At 49.2% G+C, this 18,239-nt stretch overlaps 1 protein-coding gene across 6 annotated transcripts in view; it reads right to left on the bottom strand.

Annotated features, from left to right (window-relative positions):
• Positions 1–17,572, bottom strand: part of IL17REL (interleukin 17 receptor E like) — a 53,954-nt gene extending 36,382 nt beyond the window's left edge. For 3 of the 6 annotated variants that reach the window (XM_064283315.1, XM_064283317.1, XM_064283314.1), the window contains exon 1: positions 17,041–17,572. In XM_064283315.1, the coding sequence (XP_064139385.1) occupies positions 17,041–17,142 (102 nt within the window). In that variant the 5' untranslated portion in view covers positions 17,143–17,572. The remainder of the gene's footprint in view (positions 1–17,040) is intronic. The other 3 variants (XM_064283313.1, XM_023542009.2, XM_023542010.2) reach the window with 2 other exon arrangements.
• Positions 17,573–18,239: the final 667 nt, after the last annotated feature.

Raw genomic sequence — 18,239 nt, 5'->3', positions numbered from 1 at the left:
ACTGAATCTCGATTCTTGTTCTTACCCCCAATGTCCCTTCCTGCTCAACAACTGGAAAGCCCAAAGAGGGACGCCCAGCATGAGGAAAGGAGGAGTCAGAGAAGGGCCCCCTGGCACCAGCTGTGGGGTAGGCAAGAAGTGCCTTGGACCCAGCTCTAATGGGTGTGCTGTGTGGCTCCATAGCTAAGCAGGGGGCTAGGAAGTCAGAGTGCTGTGCTTTCTGGGGGAGCCAGATAAGGGCACCCCCTCGTGGCACTATACTGGGGCACTTGGCTGCGCCGGACCCGTGTTCAGCAGTGACACCAGGTGGCAACAAGCAGTAACAGCAGTGTGAAGGCTGAGGCTCCTGAGCAGCCCCTCTATGAAGGGGAAGCCCCCACGATTGGGGGAGCTCAAGAGAGACCTTAGACTTCCTGCTGGTAGCCCAGGTGGGAAAATGGAAAAATAAAGCATAGGTCCATATCTGTTTCTTGAATTTGTAGAGTAGGTACTACTGGTTGGTTACACCTCCAGCTCCCACCTCCCTTTGACAAACAACCTTTTTATTTTAGACTTACAGAAAAGATGAAAAGACAGCACATAGAGTTCCTGCATACCCTCCACCGGTCTCCCCTAATGTTACCATCTCGCAGAGCCTTGGTGCATTTACAGTAGGAAACCAGCACTGGTGCGTTGACAGAAACTATACTCCAGACTGTGTTTGATTTCACCCATTGCAGTGCAGTGAATTACTTAATACAGTCCTTCTTAGCCATAGTCTTTGTAACTCCCACCAAATACTGGGGTGGGACTATGCAAATGAGGTGTTTGTGGTCCACCAAAGGGATTGGATAGCTTGCTAATAATGTAAATAAGCTGTATGGCATAGGACTGGGAATGGGACTGTCATGGATTGAATTGTGTCCTCCAAAAATACGTGTCAACTTGGTTAGGCCATGTTTCCCAGTATTGTGTGGCTGTCTGCCACTTTGTGATTTTCCTGTGTGTTATAAATCATAATCTCTGCCTATGTTTAAAGAGGATTAGGTGGGATGTAACACCCTTCCTTGCTCAGGTCACATCCCTGATCTAATGTAAAGGGAGTTTTCCTGGGATGTGGCCTGAACGATGTTTTATTTTACAAGAGATAAAAGGAAAGGGAAGTAAGCAGAGAGTTGGGAACCTCATACCACTAAGAAAGCAGTGCCTGGAGCAGAGGCGTCCTTTGGACCTGGGGTTCCTGTGTGGCGAAGCTCCTAGTCCAGGGGAGGATTGAGGACAAGGACATTCCTTCAGAGCTGACAGAGAAAGTCTTCCCCTGGAGCCGACGCCCTGAATTTGGACTTGTACCCTACTGGACTGTGAGAGAATAATTTTCCCTTTGTTAAAGCCACCCACTTGTGGTATTTCTGTTACAGCAGCACTAGATGACTAAGACAAAACCGACTCTATAAGACAGAGTAGAACTGCCCCGTAGAGTTTCCAAGGAGCACCTGGAGGATTTGAACGGCCAACCCTTTGGTTAGCAGCTGCAGCACTTAACCACTACGCCACCAGGGCTTCCATGACTAAGACAAGGACCATGCAGGTAAGGTGTATGGAATGCTCATGAGGAGATTGGTCAGTTTTGCCACCCTGCATGGCCATTTTTACAGCTGGGATTTGTTGCAATGGCTCCACACTCATGGACCCATAGGACGTTGTAAGAGAAAGAATGAAGGGGCGTGGAAAGTGGAACTTTTAATTCTTAAATGGTTACTCTGGTCGTTCTTACCTGTATGACTGAAAGGAAACTAAGAGACATTATGCAGCAGCTGAGGGGAGGAAAGCCTCACCTGGAGTGGCTTGGGGCAAAAGTCAGGCTGGTTAAACAAGATGATTGAATGGCAAGATAGTCAAGGTGTGGAGAAAAGAAGCTGAAACGGGAATGTTTTTAGAAAGGATTATGTATTTAGGGTTGTGTTTATCTAAATGGGAAACCCTGGTGGTATACTGGTTAAGAGCTACGGCTGCTAACCAAAGGATCAGCAGTTCGAATCCGCCAGGTGCTCCTTGGAAACTCCATGGGGCAGTTCTACTCTGTCCTATAGGGTCGCTGTGAGTCAGAATCGACCCGATGGCACTGGGTTTGGTTGTTTTTTTTTATCTAAATGTACTATGGAAAACCTGGTGATGTAGTGGTTAAGTGCTATGGCTGCTAACCAAAAGGTCAGCAGCTCAAATCCATTAGGCACTCCTTGGAAACTCTATGAGGCAGTTCTACTCTGTCCTCCAGGGTCGCAGTGAGTAGGAATTGACTCGAGGGCAATGTTTTTTTTTTTTTTTAAATGTACTATGGATATTGAATGTTTCTCTGACCTAGCGTTGTGAAACAGACCTAAAATGTATAATGGAAATAAATACTAGGTATTATAGATATCGTGCAACTCCACTTCAGCCAATGCTTGATTGGATATGCTAAAAGGCAAACTAGAATTTGCCCTTCGCCAAACACAGGTTGTTGGTTTGATTGCAGTATCCCTGTATATAGGATATCAGGGGTTTAGGTTGAAGACCCCACTACACATCTGTCAGTTTGTGGTACTGTGGTGGCGTACGTGTTGCTGTGATGCTGGAAACTATGCCACTGGTATTTCAAATACTAACAGGATCACCCATGGTGGACAGGTTTCAGCAGAGCTGCCAGACTAAGACAGGCTAGGAAGAAGGACCCAGTGGTCTATTTCTGAAAATAAATAACCAGTGAAAACCTCATGAATAACAATGGAACACTGTCTGATAGAGTGCCGGAAGATGAGTATCTAAAGCAAATGGAAGAAATTATGAAATAAAAAAGCTGAATAGGAGATTTCAAAGGGTGGCCCAAGAAGACAAAGTGAAGTATTACAATGAAATGTGCAAAGATCTGGAGTTAGAAAATTAAAAGGGAGAACAGGCTTGGCATTTCCCAAGCTGAAAGAACAGAAGAAAAAATTCAAGCCTCGAGCTGCAATTTGAAGGATTCTACAGGCAAAATACTGAATGACACAGGAAGTGTTAAAAGATGGAAGGAATACTCAGAGTCACTGTATCAAAAAGAATTGATCGATGTTCAACCATTTCAGGAGGTAGCATATGATCAAGAATCGATGGTATTGAAAAATAAATCCAAGCTGCACTGAAGGCATTGGTGAAAAACAAGGCCCCAGGAATACCAACTGAGATATTTCAACAAATGGATACAGCACTGGAGATGTTCGTTCCAAAGAAAGGTGATCCAACAGAATGTGGAACTTATCAAACAATATCATTAATATCACATGCAAATAAATTTTTGCTGAGGTAATTCACAAACAGTTGCAGGAGTACATCAACAGGGAACTGCCAGAAATTCAAGCTGGATTCAGAAGAGGTTGTGGAATGAGGCATATCATTGCTGATGTCAGATGGATCCTGGCTGAAAGCAGAGATACCAGAAGGATGTTTACCTGTGTTTTATTGACTATGCAAAGGCATTCGACTGTGTGGACCATAACAAATTATGGATAACATTACGAAGAATGAGAATTCCAGAACACTTTATTGGGCTCATGTGGACCCTGTACATAGACCAAGAGGCAGTTGTTGGAAGAGAACAAGGGGATACTGTGGGGTTTAAAGTCAGGAAAGGTGTTTGTCTTAGTCATCTGGTGTTTCTATAACAGAAATAGCACAAATGGAAGGCTTTAACAAAGAGAAATTTATTTTCTCACAGTATCGTAGGCTAGAAGTCCGAATTCAGGGTGCCAGCTCCAGGGGAAAGCTTTCTCTCTCTGTTGGCTCTGCAGAAAGGTCCTTGTCATCAAACTTCCCTTGGTCTAGGAGCTTCTCTGAGAAGGAACCACAGGTCCAAAGGACACGCTCTGCTCCCAGCACTGCTTTCTTGGTGGTACAAAGTCCCCATGTCTCTCTGCTCGCTTCTCTCTTTTATATCTCAAAAGAGATTGGCTTTAGAAACAACCTAATCTTGTAGATTGAGTCCTACCTCATTAAGATAACTGTCACTAATCCCATCTCATTAACATTGTAGAGGTAGGATTTACAACACATAGGAAAATCACATCAGATGACAAAATGGTGGACAATCACACAATATCGGGAACCATGGTCTCGCCAAGTTGACAGATGTTATTCAGGGTTATGTCCTTTTACCGTACTTATTCAATCTGTATGCTGAGCAAATAATCCAAGGCGCTGGACTATATGAAGAACGCAGCATCAGGGTTGGAGGAAGACTTATTAACAACCTGAGATATGCAGATGCTACACCCTTCTTTGCTGAAGGCAAAGAAGACTTGAACATCTAAGACAACAGCCTGGATGGATTACAGTATGGATTACACCTTAAAAGAAAAGAAAACAAAAATCCTCACAATTGGACGAATAAGCAACAACATGATAAACAGAGAAAAGACTGAAGTTGTCAGGAATTAATTGTATTAGATCCACATTCAAAGCCCTGGGAAGCAGCAATCAGGAAATCAAATGACCATTGCACTGGGCAAATCTGCTGCAAAAGGCTTTTTTAAAGTGCTGTAAAGCAAAGATATCACTTTGAGGACTAAGGTACACCTGACCAAAGCCATGATATTTTTGATCACCTCATAGGCATGTGAAAACTGGACAATGAATAAAGAAGACCAAAGAAGAATTGATGCCTTCAAATTATGGTGTTGATGAAGAATACTGAATATACCATGGATTGCCAGAAGAATGAACAAGTTTGTCTCGTAAGAAATACAGCCAGAGTGCTCCTTGGAAGTGAAGATGGCGAGACTTCGTCTCATGTACTTTGGATATGCTATCAGGAGGGACAAATCCCTAGAGAAGGACATCATGCTTGGTAAGGTAGAGGGTCAGCAAAAAAGAAGAAGTCCCTGGATGAGGTGGATTGACCCAGTGGCTGCAACAATGGGCTCATATATACCAAGGATCTTGAGGATGGTGCAGAACCAGGCAGTTTTGTTGTCTTGTACATAGGGTCATTGTGAGTCACAACCAGCTTGAGGGTACCTAACAACAACAGGCTGAAAACCTAAGAGAGACCCATCCAGGCAATTTGCATTTGAAAACCCATGCAGACCTGAGAAAGCAGGAAAATTTTATTTGAAGGAAAGACCTGCAGAAAAATAAGGCTGTTTTGCTTTTCAAATTTTGAGAAAATGGTTTGCTTTTGGGTGCACTGAAGCAGGACAAGTCAGTGCCTATCAGAAAAAACCCCTTCCAGGAGTGGAAGTTAAAGGGAGCTGGCAAGTGGACACCCTGGTATACTGGTCTATGATCATCTGGGCCCACTCATGAGTGGAGTGGAGAAGATGCAGCAATGCAGAGATGGGCTGAGTTTTGGACACATTTCATTGGCATCTGTTGACCTAGCCCGGGGGGCTACAAATGAGAAAGAGAGAGGAGGGGCTGGCTGGTCTGAAGTGCAGGGAGTTGTGTGGACTCCTGAGCCCAACGGGGACAGGAATGAGAGAGAGAGAGAGAGAGAAGGGGCTGGCTGGTCTGAAAGCCCAGGAGGTGTGTGGACTCCTGAGCTTATGGCTGGTACTCATCGACCTAGTCCATAGGGTCTAGGAATGAGCTGACCAGAAACTGACCAGATGAAAAGAAAGACGTTAGACACCACGAGCTTTTGTAAATTGCTGCGATTTGGAGGCTTGCTCCTGACTGGGTTTTGCTAACTGATGCAGATTCTTAGCGTTCCAACCAGAACATAAAATTCTCCACACCAAGGAGCACGCTTGTCTCCTCAGAGTACGAGTTTGATGTTGCTGTTGTTGTTATCAGGTGCCCTCAAGTCAGTTACGACTCATAGCGACCCCAGGCACAACAGAATGAAACACTGCCCGGTCCTGCGCCATCCTTACAATCATTGTTATGCTTGAGCTCATTGTTGCAGCCACTGTGTCAGTCCACCTCGTTGAGGGTCTTCCTCTTTTCCGCTGACCTTGTACTCTGCCAAACATGATGTCCTTCTCCAGGGACTGATCCCACCTGACAACATGCTCAAAGTACTTAAGACCCAGTCTCGCCATCCTTGCTTCTAAGGAGCATTCTGGTTGTACTTCTTCTAAGACAGATTTGTTCGTTCTTTGGCAGTCCATGGTATATTCAATATTCTTCACCAACACCACAATTCAAAGGCATCAATTCTTCTTCAGTCTTCCTCATTCATTGTTCAGCCTTCCCATGCATATGAGGCAATTGAAAATGCCATGGCTTGGATCAGGCGCACCTTAGTCTTCAAGGTAACATCTTTGCTTTTCAACACTTTGAAGAGGTCCTTTGTAGCAGATTTTCCCAGTGCAATGCGTCTTTTGATTTCTTGACTGCTGCTTCCACGGGTGTTGATTGTGGATCCAAGTAAAATGAAATCTTTGACAATCTCAATCTTTTCTTCATTTATCATGATGTTGCTTATTGGTCCAATTCTGAGGATTTTTGTTTTCTTTATGTTGAGGTGTAATCTATACTGAAGGCTACTGGTTTGATAGGGATAGGCAATTTAAGCATTGGCTATCTAAAACGGGGAGAGATGAAGGCATGAAGTGGCTGGCTTACACGCTTTTGTGAGTGTGCTTACATCAAATGAGGGGAACAAGGAAAGATCCCCAACTGATGGGCCTGGGGAAGAGACGGTGGGGGAAGATGTTGATACGGTTATATGATTCAGTTGTGAGTGTTGACTGTTAACAGGATTATTTGTGATTGTAAAATCTGTAATTGTAGAAGCTGTAAGTGTGGAAGAATGGACTAAGCGGGAGGCACTGCTGGGCTGGAGTACAGTGGTCAAACTTAAAGCCCCTTAAAGTTTTGCTGTGCTGATAGCTGGTGAGGCTCAGAACAAGGAAATAATTATCTCTCAGTTGAATTTTATGAGAGGCCAGAAAGGGTGAAGATGAGACGACTTTTGGAGAATCTATCCAGATCAGATGGATGGACAACTGAAGCACTTGAGTGGTTGGTTGGTATCTGAGTGGCTTCACCCTCAGGACTCTGTTAGTGACTGTTTTGGACTGGTAAAATGACTGGGAGGGGAAAGTTAATCTTTGAAGTATGAAAGGGCCAATGGCTAGAAGAGCCAGGGGGTGGCCCGTGAATCACTTAATATTAGTTACTTAATTAAGATTGAAGTTGTCAAGGATTTCATTTTACTTGGATCCACAATCAACACCCATGGAAGCAGCAGTCAAGAAATCAAACGACACATTGCATTGGGCAAATCTGCTGCAAAGGACCTCTTTAAAGTGTTGAAAAGCAAAGATGTTACCTTGAAGACTAAGGTGCGCCTGACCCAAGCCATGGTATTTTCAATCACATCATATGCATGTGAAAGCTGGACAATGAATAAGGAAAATTGAAGAAGAATTGAAAGAATTGACACCTTTGAATTGTGGTGTTGGTGAAGAATATTGAATATACCGTGGACTGCCAAAAGAACGAACAAATCTGTCTTGGAAGAAGTACAGCCAGAATGCTCCTTAGAAGCAAGGATGGTGAGACTGGGTCTTACATACTTTGGGCGTGTTGTCAGGAGGGATCAGTCCCTGGAGGACATCATGCTTAGCAAGTACAGGGTCAGCAGAAGAGGAAGACCCTCAAGGAGATGGATTGACACAGTGGCTGCAACAATGAGCTCAAGCATAACAATGATTGTAAGGATGGCGCGGGACCAGGCAGTGTTTCGTTCTGTTGTGCATAGAGTCGCTAGGAGTTGGAATCGACTTGACGGCACCTAACAACAACACAACAACAATTACTTAATATGGTCCTTCTAGCCATAATCTTTTACTTCATCATTTCTTCATTTCCTTTAGCTACTCAACGTTCAAGAGCAAGTTTCAGACTCTCTTCTGACACCCATCTTGGTCTTTTCTTTCTTTCCTGTCTTTTTAATGAGCTCTTGCTTTCTTCATGCATGATGTCCTTGATGTCATTCTACAACTCATCTGGTCTTCAGTCAGTGTTCAGCGTGTCAAATCTATTCTTGAGATGGTCTCTAAATTCAGGTGGAATGTACTCAAGGCCATACTTTCGCTCTCGTGAACTTGCTCTAATTTTCTTCAGCTTCAGCTTGAACTTGCATTCGAGCAACTGATGCTCTGCTTCGCAGTCGGCCCCTGGCCTTGTTCTGACTGATGATATTGGGCTTTTCCATCATCTCTTTCCACAGTTGCAGTCAATTTGATTCCTCTGTATTCCATCTGGTGAGGTCCATATGTACAATCACCATTTAGGTTGGTGAAAAAAGGTATTTGCAATGAAGAAGTCGTTGGTCTTGCAAAATTCTATCAAGTGATCTCCAGCATCGGTCCTTCTTTGTTTCCAACTTTTGCATTCCAATCACCAGCAATTATCAGCGCATTCTGATTGCATGTTCCATCAATTTCAGACTGCAAATTTGGTAAAAATCTTCAATTTCTTCATGTTTAGACTTAGTTGTGCATACATTTGAATAATCGTTGTATTAACTGGTCTTCCTTGCAGGTGTATGGATATTATTTTATCACTGACAGCATCGTACTTCAGGGTAGATCTTGAAACGTTCTTTTTCAGGATGAATGCAACACCATTCGTCTTTGAGTTATAATCGCTGGCGTAGTAGACCACGTGATTGTCTGGTACAAAATGGCCAACACCAGTCCATTTCAGCTCACTAAAGCCTAGGAAATCAATCTTTATGCATTCCATTTCATTTTTGACGATTTCCAATCTTCCTAAATTCATACTTCTTACATTCCAGGTTCCAATCATTAGTGGATGTTTGTAGCTGTTTCTTCTCATTTTGAGTCATGCCACATCAGCAAACGAAGATCCTAAAAGCTTGACTCCATCCACGTCATTAAGGTCGACTCTACTTTGAGGAGGCAGCTCTTCCCCAGTCGTCTTTTGAGTGCGTTCCAACCTGGAGGGCATTATGTCAGACAGTGTTCCACTGCTGTTTATAAGGTTTTCAGTGACTAATTCTTTTCAGACTGCGGATCCAAGTAAATGAAATCCTCAACAACATTCATCTTTTTTCCGTTTATCATGATGTTTATTGGTCCAGTTGTAAAGATCTTTGTTTTCTTTATGCTGAGGTGCAATCCATACTGAAGGCTGTGCTATTTGATCTTAATCAGAAAGTACTTCGAGTCCTCTTTATTTTCAGCAAGTAAGGTTGTGTCATCTGCATATTTCAGGTTGTTAATGAGCTTTCCTCCAATCCTGATGGTGCATTCTTTTTCATATAGTCCAGCTTCTTGGATTATTTGCTCAGCATACAGATTGAATAAGTACGGTGAAAGGACACAATCCTGATGCGCACCTTGCCTGACTTTAAACCATGCAGTGTACCCTCGTTCTGTTTGAATGACTGCCTCATAAGCACAATTAAATGTTGTGAAATTCCCAATCTTTTCAACGTTATCCGTAAGTTGTTCTGATCCACACAGTCAAACGCCTTTGTGTAGTCAATAAAACACAGGTAAACATCTTTCTGGTATTCTCTGCTTTCAGCCAAGATTCTTCTGACATCAGCAAATGACTGGGAGGGACTATGCAAAGGAGGTGCTTGTGGTTCATCAAGGTGATTGGACAGCTTGCTAATAATGTAAATAAGGTGCATGGCTCCCTCGTGGGGGTGAGCCATGTAAATAACGTGTATGGAACCCTAACAAGGTGATTGGTTAGTTTGCCATCCTGCTAGGCTTAAAATGAGCCATCTCAGAGGTGGGGAGGATCTCCTCACCACCAAGAAAGGAGAGTCAGGGGTGGAGCGTGTCCTTTGGACCCAGAATCCCTGCACTGAGAAGGTTGTGGAACCAGGAGACAGAGAGAGCCGTAACACCGAAGATGGCAAGAAGCGGCAGCAGCAGAGACAAGAGACCAGTAGGAGAGTGGCAGGAGACCACCAAGAGGCAGCATGGTGGGCTTCCTGGCTCACGGAGTCAGAAAACTCAGCACCTTCGGACACAGGAGGCTTGCTGGCGGAATAGGGTGCCTCTGGGCACTTGGTGGAGCTGGGTTTGCCAATTTATGGAGCTGGAGCTGAGCACCTTCAGGTTGAGGCTTACTGGTGGAGTAGGGTGCCCTGCAGCTCTTATCAACAAAGCTAAAAGAGCTTTGTACCACTTGCCCAGGCACGGCAGAGGCTGAGGGGCCAGAAAAAGGCCTGCTTGAGGGCAGGGATGAGAAGAGGCTGTCCTGATCGGAGACTATATCTTGAGTGTTACTGAACCGGAATTGAAACCTGTTACTTCCCTAGTGAACCCCATAATCATAAGTATTGTCTGTGAGTTCTGTGTAGCCATTGCAATGAATTATTGAATTTAGCAGAGAAATAGTGCCGTGGGTGAGATGCTTGGTGTCAGAATTGGTATAAAGGTTGGAGAGAGGAGGTATGTCTGACCTCTGCTTTATAGGAATCAGCTTTGGGCCGTTGATCTTGTTCCTCCTTCCTCCTTGTGAAGTTAGAAGAAGTCAGATGCCCCTGCCATGCCATTTTCCCACTAATGTCAGTTTTCTGCCCCATGATCTTATCAGGGATCCCACACAGCATTTAGCCTCCCCCCAGTCTTTTAATTCTCACCCTCATTGTCACCACCCACTTTCCTGGCCACCATAATACCTCTTTGTTGTGTTGTTGTTAGGTGCCACCGAGTCAGCTCCAACTCATAGCGACCCTATGTACAACAGAACGAAACGCTGCCCGGTCCTGTGCCATCCTCACAATTTTGCTATGCTTGAGCCCATTGCTGCAGCCACTGTGTCAATCCATCTCATGGAAGGTCTCCCTCTTTTTTGCTGACCCTCCACTTTACTAAGCATGATGTCCTTCTCCAGAGACTGATCCCCTCTGATAACATGTCCAAAGTATGTGAGACGTAGTCTTGCCGTCCTTGCTTCTAAGGAGCACTCTGGTTGCACTTCTTCAGTATCTCCTTAGAGACTGCTAAAGCATCCTGTTCTCCACCTCCAGCCACCAGAGAATCAACTGCTGTCTAAGGAGCAGAGTGGACACCATGCCTCCATCCTTGGCCCTTGTGAGGGACCGGACCCCAAACACCTGGCCCAGGGTGTCCCGTGTGGGGTCTGCAAGAGGTCCCTCTCCAGAGTGCAATGAGGAGGCCAGGCCAGGGAGCAGGGTGGGATGGGGTAGGCAGCCAGCCCAACCATGCCCAAGAGTGCGGGAGACCCACAAGGCAGAGCAGCTGTGGCCATCCAGCCCTGAGCAGCCAGTGGAGGGCAGAGCCATGGGTTCCTCCCACCATCCTGGGCAGGCATTACTTCCTGCCTCAGATGCCTGGGACCCTTGGGGTCCCTCTGTCCTCTGGACGCCATCCAACCTCCCTGTGGCCGGGAATACCACCCCGTCCCCCAGCTCAAGGACGTAGAGGAGCCCCTGGTGTGGGTGGCTCTCTGGAGAGGGGGTGGGCTGCAGACCTGATGGACACCTCTCCCTGTCCTGCCCTTTTTTTTTTTTGCCTTTCTTTTTTGAGATTTAGGTGAAAGTTTACAGAGCAAATTAGTTTCTTATTAAGCAGTTAATACAGAAATTGTTTTGTGACATTGGTTGCCACCCCTGCGATGTATCAACATTCTCCCCTTCTCCACCCCAGGTTCCCCATTTCTATTCTTCCAGTTTTCCTGTCCCTTCCTGCCTTATCATCTTTGCTTTTGGGCTGGTGTGCCCCTTAGTCTTGTATATACGATTGAACTACGATGCAAATTCCTCAAGTGTGTTATTGTTTGCCCCGTCTAACCTTTGGCTGAAGGGTGAACCTCAGGAGTGACTTCAATAAAAAGGGTGTTGGAGGCCACAGTCTTGCGGTTTCTCTAGTCTCTGTCAGACCAGCAACCCTGGTCTTTTTTTATTGTTGTTGTTCTACTTTTTTCTCCAGCTCTGTCTGGGACCTTCTATTATGATCCCTGCCAGGGCAGTTGGTGGTGGTAACCTGGCACTATCTAGTTATTCTGGGCTCAGTCTGGTGGAGGTTGTGGTAGCCGTGGTCCATCAGTCCTTTGGACTAATATTTCCCTTGTGTCTTTAGTCTTCTTAATTCTACTCTGCTCCAGCTGGGATGGAATCAGTAGATGTATCTTAGATGGCCACTCACAGGCTTTTAAGAACCCAGTCTCTACTCACCACAGTCAGATGTAGAATATTTTCATTACAGACTATGTTTTGCCAATAGAGCTAGATGACCCCCAAGACCATGGTCCCCACAGCCCTCAGCCCAGTAGCTTGGTCTCTCAGCGTTTGGTTGTGTCTATGAAGCTTCTCTGACTTTGCCCTGGTCAAGTTGTGCTGACTTCCCCAGTATTGTGTACTGTCTTACCCTTCACCCAAGTCACACTTTTCTACTATTTAGTTAGTGTTTTCCCTCCCTACCCTTCTCCTCCCTTGTAACCATCAAAGGTTGTTTCAGTGTGGAAACATTTTCATAATAGTGGTCTCATACAGTATTTTCCCTTTTGTGACTGACTTATCTCACTCACCAAAATGCCCTCCAGATTCATCCATGTTGTGAGATGTTTTGCAGATTCATCATTGTTCTCTGTTGTTGTGTAGTGTTCCGTTGTGTATATGTGTAATAGTTTGTTTATCCACTCATCTGTTGACGGGCACTCAGGTTGTTCCCATCATTTTTACTATTGTGAATAATGCTACAGTGAACATGGATGCGCATATGTCTTTCATGTGACAGCTCTTATTTCTCTAGGGTATATTCCTAGGAGCGGGATTGCTGGATCATGTGGTATTTCTATTTCTAGCTTTGTAAGGAAGCCCATATTGTTTTCCAAAGTGGTTGTGTCATTTTGCATTCCCACCAGCAGTGCACAAGAGTTCCAATCTTCCTGTAATCTCTCCAACATGTTTTTTTTTTTTTATTTGTGCCAGTAAAATCAGGGTGAGATGGTACCTCGTTGTAGTTTTGATTTGCATCTCTCTCAAAAAAAAATTTTTTTTTTTTTTCTAATGTCTAGTTATTGTGACCATTTCCTCCTGTGTCTGTTGACCTCCAGAACACCTTTGGTGAAGTGTCTGTTCGTATCCTTGCCCATTCTTTAATTGGTTTATTTGTCTATCACAGAGGTGTTGGATTTTCCCATAGATTTCAGAGATTAGACCTTTGTTGGACATGTCCTGGCTAAAAAAATTTTCCCAGCGTAAGTGTTTAATTTTTAGGAGGTTCCATTTATCTAGCTTATCTTCTGGTGTTTGTGTATTGTTAATTATGGTTTGTATGCTGTTCTTTTTTTTTATGCTGTTTATGCTGTGTCCTGCCCTGTCTTGATGACAGGGGCACTGCCCAGCCATTCCAGTCTGGCAGGCTCACCCCTGTGTGGCCTTCGCGGGTGCCTGGTGGGTGTAAGCCCCCTGCTCCTTACTCCCCACCCCCCCGACTACAATGACTGCTGCGCTGGGCCAGACCCTTCTTGGCCCCCTCCCCCTGTCGACCCTTCGCCCCCTGCTCCCCAGCCTCCACACCCCCGCTGCACATGTTCCCCCACCCCTCCCCCGACGCCGGCCGTAACTAGGCCTCCGGGTCGCTGCGCCCCCCAGCCCCGGCTCCGGGGTCGCGGGGACGAATCGCCCGGATTCCTGCGCCTGGGGCCGCCCGCCCTGGCTGCGCAGCCGCCTGGCCCGCCCTCAGCTCTCCTTGCCGCGCCTGGAGCCGACACTGGGTGCAGCACTAGGCCCTCGGGGCTCCCCGCCCACCTTCACAAGCGCCCCAACCGGCAGCGGCCTCGTCCCCATTTTCCAGGTGGGAAAGTTGAGGCCAAGCCTCGCCCCCGGCCCCATGGCTGGTCCTTCCTCCTACGGAGTCACAGGCTGGGATGGGGGCAGCGTGGGTCGAGGCCCCACCTGGCTTCCAGGCCCTAAAGCCGCGGGCCCTGGGGAGTCCCTTCTCACAGACACCCCGCCCGGCCCGACAGCGGGAAGCCCCGCCGAGCCCGACGGAAAACCCCGGGCGGCTGTCTCCCCCACGCCCTCCCAGCCAACCAACCCTCTCATGACCCTCGGCCGTCCTGGGAAACAGGGCCCCACCTGCGTTCTCAGCCTCTCCAGCCCGAGTCCTTGTCGAGGTGTGGATGCGGGGGCGGGGGGCCAGGAGGAGACGGGGGAAGGAATCATGAAGGGGGTACCGCCCCACCGCTCAGTCTCAGATCGCAGCACCCCGGCGTACGGAGCCTGCTGTGTCCCCCCGCTGTCTCCCCATCGCGTTCCCCATTGTCACTGTGCCCACATGCTCTTTTCTCCAGCCCCCCGCCTGTCAGCGAGAACTTTTTTCCTTTACTAACAACTCCTCAAGGCCTAGCACTGTAAGGAGGCTGGGCTGGTTGGCTGCAGCTGTCCCACTGTGCCCCTGGCTTCTCCCCTCTGGGGTCTGAGCTCCCCCCAGGGTCCCCACAGCCTCTTGCTCACCTGCCTGTGGGCTGTGCTCAGCCCTGCTCCTACAAGAGGGAGCACCCCCTCCAGCAGTCCCTCTGCCCCTGTGCTCAGGATGTCCTGTCACATACCTGTCTTCTCCCCACTGTCCCCAGCACCTGCTGAGCAATATCTTACCCCATCACCCTAGTGCCCCTCCACATCTGCCCCGAGAACTGGCCTACTTCTTCCATTTCCTCCCTCACACCCCCCTGCACCCCTTCCCCTTCTCCTGGCGGCAGCCTCAGGCTGTGGGAGCCCAGGAGGGCGGGTTCCCCAGCTGTCCGCACCTCAGCTCCTACCTGGCCCTGGACGCCACTGAACGTCCAGCTGCCACCTCACATTGGCCCTCAACTGAGCTTCACAACCCAGCGTTTCAAAGTGAGCTTTCTCCCTACACCTGTCCCACTTGGCTCCCCACCTCAGAAAGCACCCTCCTTGCCCCAGACGTGATAAACGGGGAAAATGCTGAAGTTGTTGAGGATTTCATTTTACTTGAATCAACAACCAACATCCACGGAAGCCACAGTCAAATACTGAATTGGGCAGATCTGCTCCAAAAGAGGAAACCCTGGTGGCGTAGTGGTTAAGTGCTATGGCTGCTAACCAAGAGGTCGGCAGTTTGAATCCACCAGGCGCTCCTTGGAAACTCTATGGGGCAGGTCTACCCTGTCCTATAAGGTTGGCTATGAGTTGGAATCGACTCGACAGCACTGGGTTTTTTTTTTTTTTTTTGGGTGCTCCAGAAGACCTCTTTAAAATCTTAAAAAGCACAGATGTCACTTTGACGACTGAAGTGCCCCTGACGCAAGCCATGGTCTTGTCAGTTGCTTCCTAGGCACGTGAAAGCTGGACCATGAAAACGGAGGACAGAAGAATTGACGCCTTTGAATTACGGTATTGGTGAAGAGTATTGAACGTACCATGGACTGCCAGAAGAAGGAACAGATCGTCTTGGAAAAACTATAGCCAGACTGCTCCTTAGATGTGAGGATGGTGAGACTTCCTCTGGCTTACTTTGGACACCTTATCAGGAGGGAGCAGTCCCTGGGGAAGGACATCATGCTTGGTAAAGTAGAGGGTCAGTGAAAAAGAGGAAGACCCTCAGCAAGATGGATGGACAAAGTGGTTGCAACAATGGGCTCAAACAGCAGCGACTGTGAAGATGGCGCAGGACGGGGCAATATTCCCTCTGCTGTACATAAGGAGTAAGACCACATAGCACCTAACAACAACATCCTCGACCCAGGGGCTAAGCTCACACTCCTCCCACCTCTCTAAGGCCACTCCCCCATCACTACCCCATCCAGGGTCCCACCTCTGCTGGCTCCACCCCAGATCATGTCCAGAGCAAAACCCTCCCCATCTCCACTGCTGGACTAGTCCTGGCCGCCCTCCTTTCCCACTGGACACCCTCCTTTTCTCTGCACCCGCTGGTCCCCACCAGCACCCAGAGGGAGACCCCCTAACCTCCATTGCCACTTGTCCCTCCTAACAGACCCCGTGGTTCCCTGCACTTCCATCTAAGCCTGCTTCCCATCCCTTGTCCCCAACCTCCTGTCCTGTCTCCCCTCCACACCTCCCATCTCAGCCTCCCGTCTCCCATCCTCATCCCCTATTCCATCCTCTCAGCTCCACAGCCCTGCCTGACTGCCAGCAGGCCCCAGCATTCCTGCCTCCCCCTCCCCACTGGCCCTGCTCTGTCTGTGTTTGAGACCCTGGACCTCCTATGGGACATCTCCCAGGCCTGGTGGAGCTGGCTTTTCTTCTGAGGGCGGGCTTTGGGGTGAGCAGCTACTGCCCAGGAAGTCCTGGTCCCCATCACACCTGCCCCATCTCCTCACTGTCGTCACCTGCCTGGTCCCCATCACACCTGCCCCATCTCCTCACTGTCGTCACCACGGCACATGGGCGCTCTGTCCGTTTCCCCACTAGAGCCCGAGCCTGAGGCCAGGGTTCCCACAGAGGATCAATGAACCACCTCGGGGTTGTCCCATCCGCGCCAAGCCTGTCCCGGTATCTCCTGACTCGGGCACTGGGACCACTTCCCAAGACAAGCTGGGTCCTGTCTGGGCCTGGACTTCCCGGACATGTGGAGCTGGCGAAACCCTCCCTCCAGTAAAGATGAGTCACTGCCCTGTAGGGAGGACCCCCCATGAGCCCCCTCCTGGCATGAGCCTCCCCATGAGCCCCCCACCTGCACAAGCCCCCCGTGGATGAACCCCTCCTGATGAGTCTCCCCCACATGAATCCCCACTACTCTGCTGAGCCCTCCCCAACAATAAGCCCACTCCCAAGCCCCACCCCATGAGGCAGTGTACGTTACACATGGGTGGGGTACAGACTGCAAGGTTGGAGGCCCTTCTGCTGAGGCTGCCCAGCTGGTGGACCGGGGGCTGCAGTCTTCTTACCTGCACTGCAGGGTCACCAAGCACCCAGCTGGGACATCCGGCCACAGGGCAGCTCAGCCTCTCGTGTCACCACCGCCCTGCACCCCCAGGGCCCTGTACCTCCTCACCTGTCACTCCTGTGCTGTGGGGGCCAGGCAGGGCCCACCTGTGGGGGTGGCATGGGGTTTACCTGTAAACAGGACAGACCACCTGCCTGCAGGACTGGGGAGTTACCTGAGAACAGGAGAGGCCGCATTCTGTGATCCTGGGGATGGCCAGGCTCTGGTAAGTGCTCCAGGTCAGGGAGAGGAAGGCGACCACCCGCCCAGCTAGCATCTGGCCAGCGTGACAGTGACTGCTGAGTGTGTGCGTCTGTGTTTAGGGGGGAAAAGGGTGCAGGGCGCCTGGCAGCTTTACTCCCCAGCCTAAAGACAAATAGACTGGCTCCTGAGGGCGGTTCCGCACGTGGGCGGCCGCACGTTGGCCTGTGGACTTCCCCTTGGCCACGCCCGGTCCTGGGCCAGCGAGGCCAGGGTCGGGCTTGTGCCAGACTCACACTGGGGTTTCTAGCTGCTCAAGGAAATTGCCTGGAATCAGGTCTCTGAGGCATTTGGCCTCCAGGTAACTGCACCCCCAGGGGGGCAGGCTGGCTCCTTTGGGGTCCTGGAGCCACTGCACACATACTCCTTAGCTCCCATGTGCAGGCCCATCTGGTGTGTGTGTCCTGGTGGTGGGGGTGGTCCGTGGTACTTGGGGCACTGGCAGAGTTGCTGTCTGGGTGCCTGCACCCCAAGTCCCAGCCCCAAGCCCCCAGCCCCCAGCCCCCAAAGGGGAAAAGCTTTCCTGAGTGGAGCCTTTGACTCCACCCCAGGCCCAAGTGCCTGTCACAGTTCCTAAGGTGGGAAGGAGGTGTCCACATGGACCCTTCCCTCCCTCGCCTTTCCAACCCTAAAGACAGCAAGACCCTGTAGCTGTGGCGGCCCCTGGGGCCAGGTCTACGCTCAGAGTGTTATCTGTTTGCCCTTCTTGATTTGAGGCCTCACGCACAGACGCCACAGGACAATGCTCGGGCAGAGATGCCATGGGCCCCTTTGCCTCCAGCGCTCTGGCTGCGTTGCAGGGCAGTGGGCAGGAGCGGAGGGGGGACCCTGACTGGGGAGTAGGGCCTTGGCCCTGGGCCCTCAGTTCATGTCAGCCTCTCCTGTGCCATAGGCTGGGCAGGACAGGGGCTCCCACACTGTCCTGTGTTGGGGGGGACCCTGCCTGGGACCCCAACAGAGCACCCCAAGTGTGAAAAGAGCTGACATGGAGTGGAGTGGCAGTGCCCCAGGCCAGGGCCCCTGGGAGTTCCACCGTGCAGACAACGCCTTGGCTGCTAGGCTGCCCCTCGGCCCCCCAGTCTGATGTGGACACAGACTTGAGTCAGAAGCCAA

This window comes from Loxodonta africana, chromosome 4, assembly GCF_030014295.1.
Source record: "Loxodonta africana isolate mLoxAfr1 chromosome 4, mLoxAfr1.hap2, whole genome shotgun sequence".
Lineage (NCBI taxonomy): Eukaryota > Metazoa > Chordata > Mammalia > Proboscidea > Elephantidae > Loxodonta > Loxodonta africana.
The sequence above is the reverse complement of the archived record's forward strand: the minus strand, read 5'-3'. Positions and strand labels throughout refer to the sequence as shown.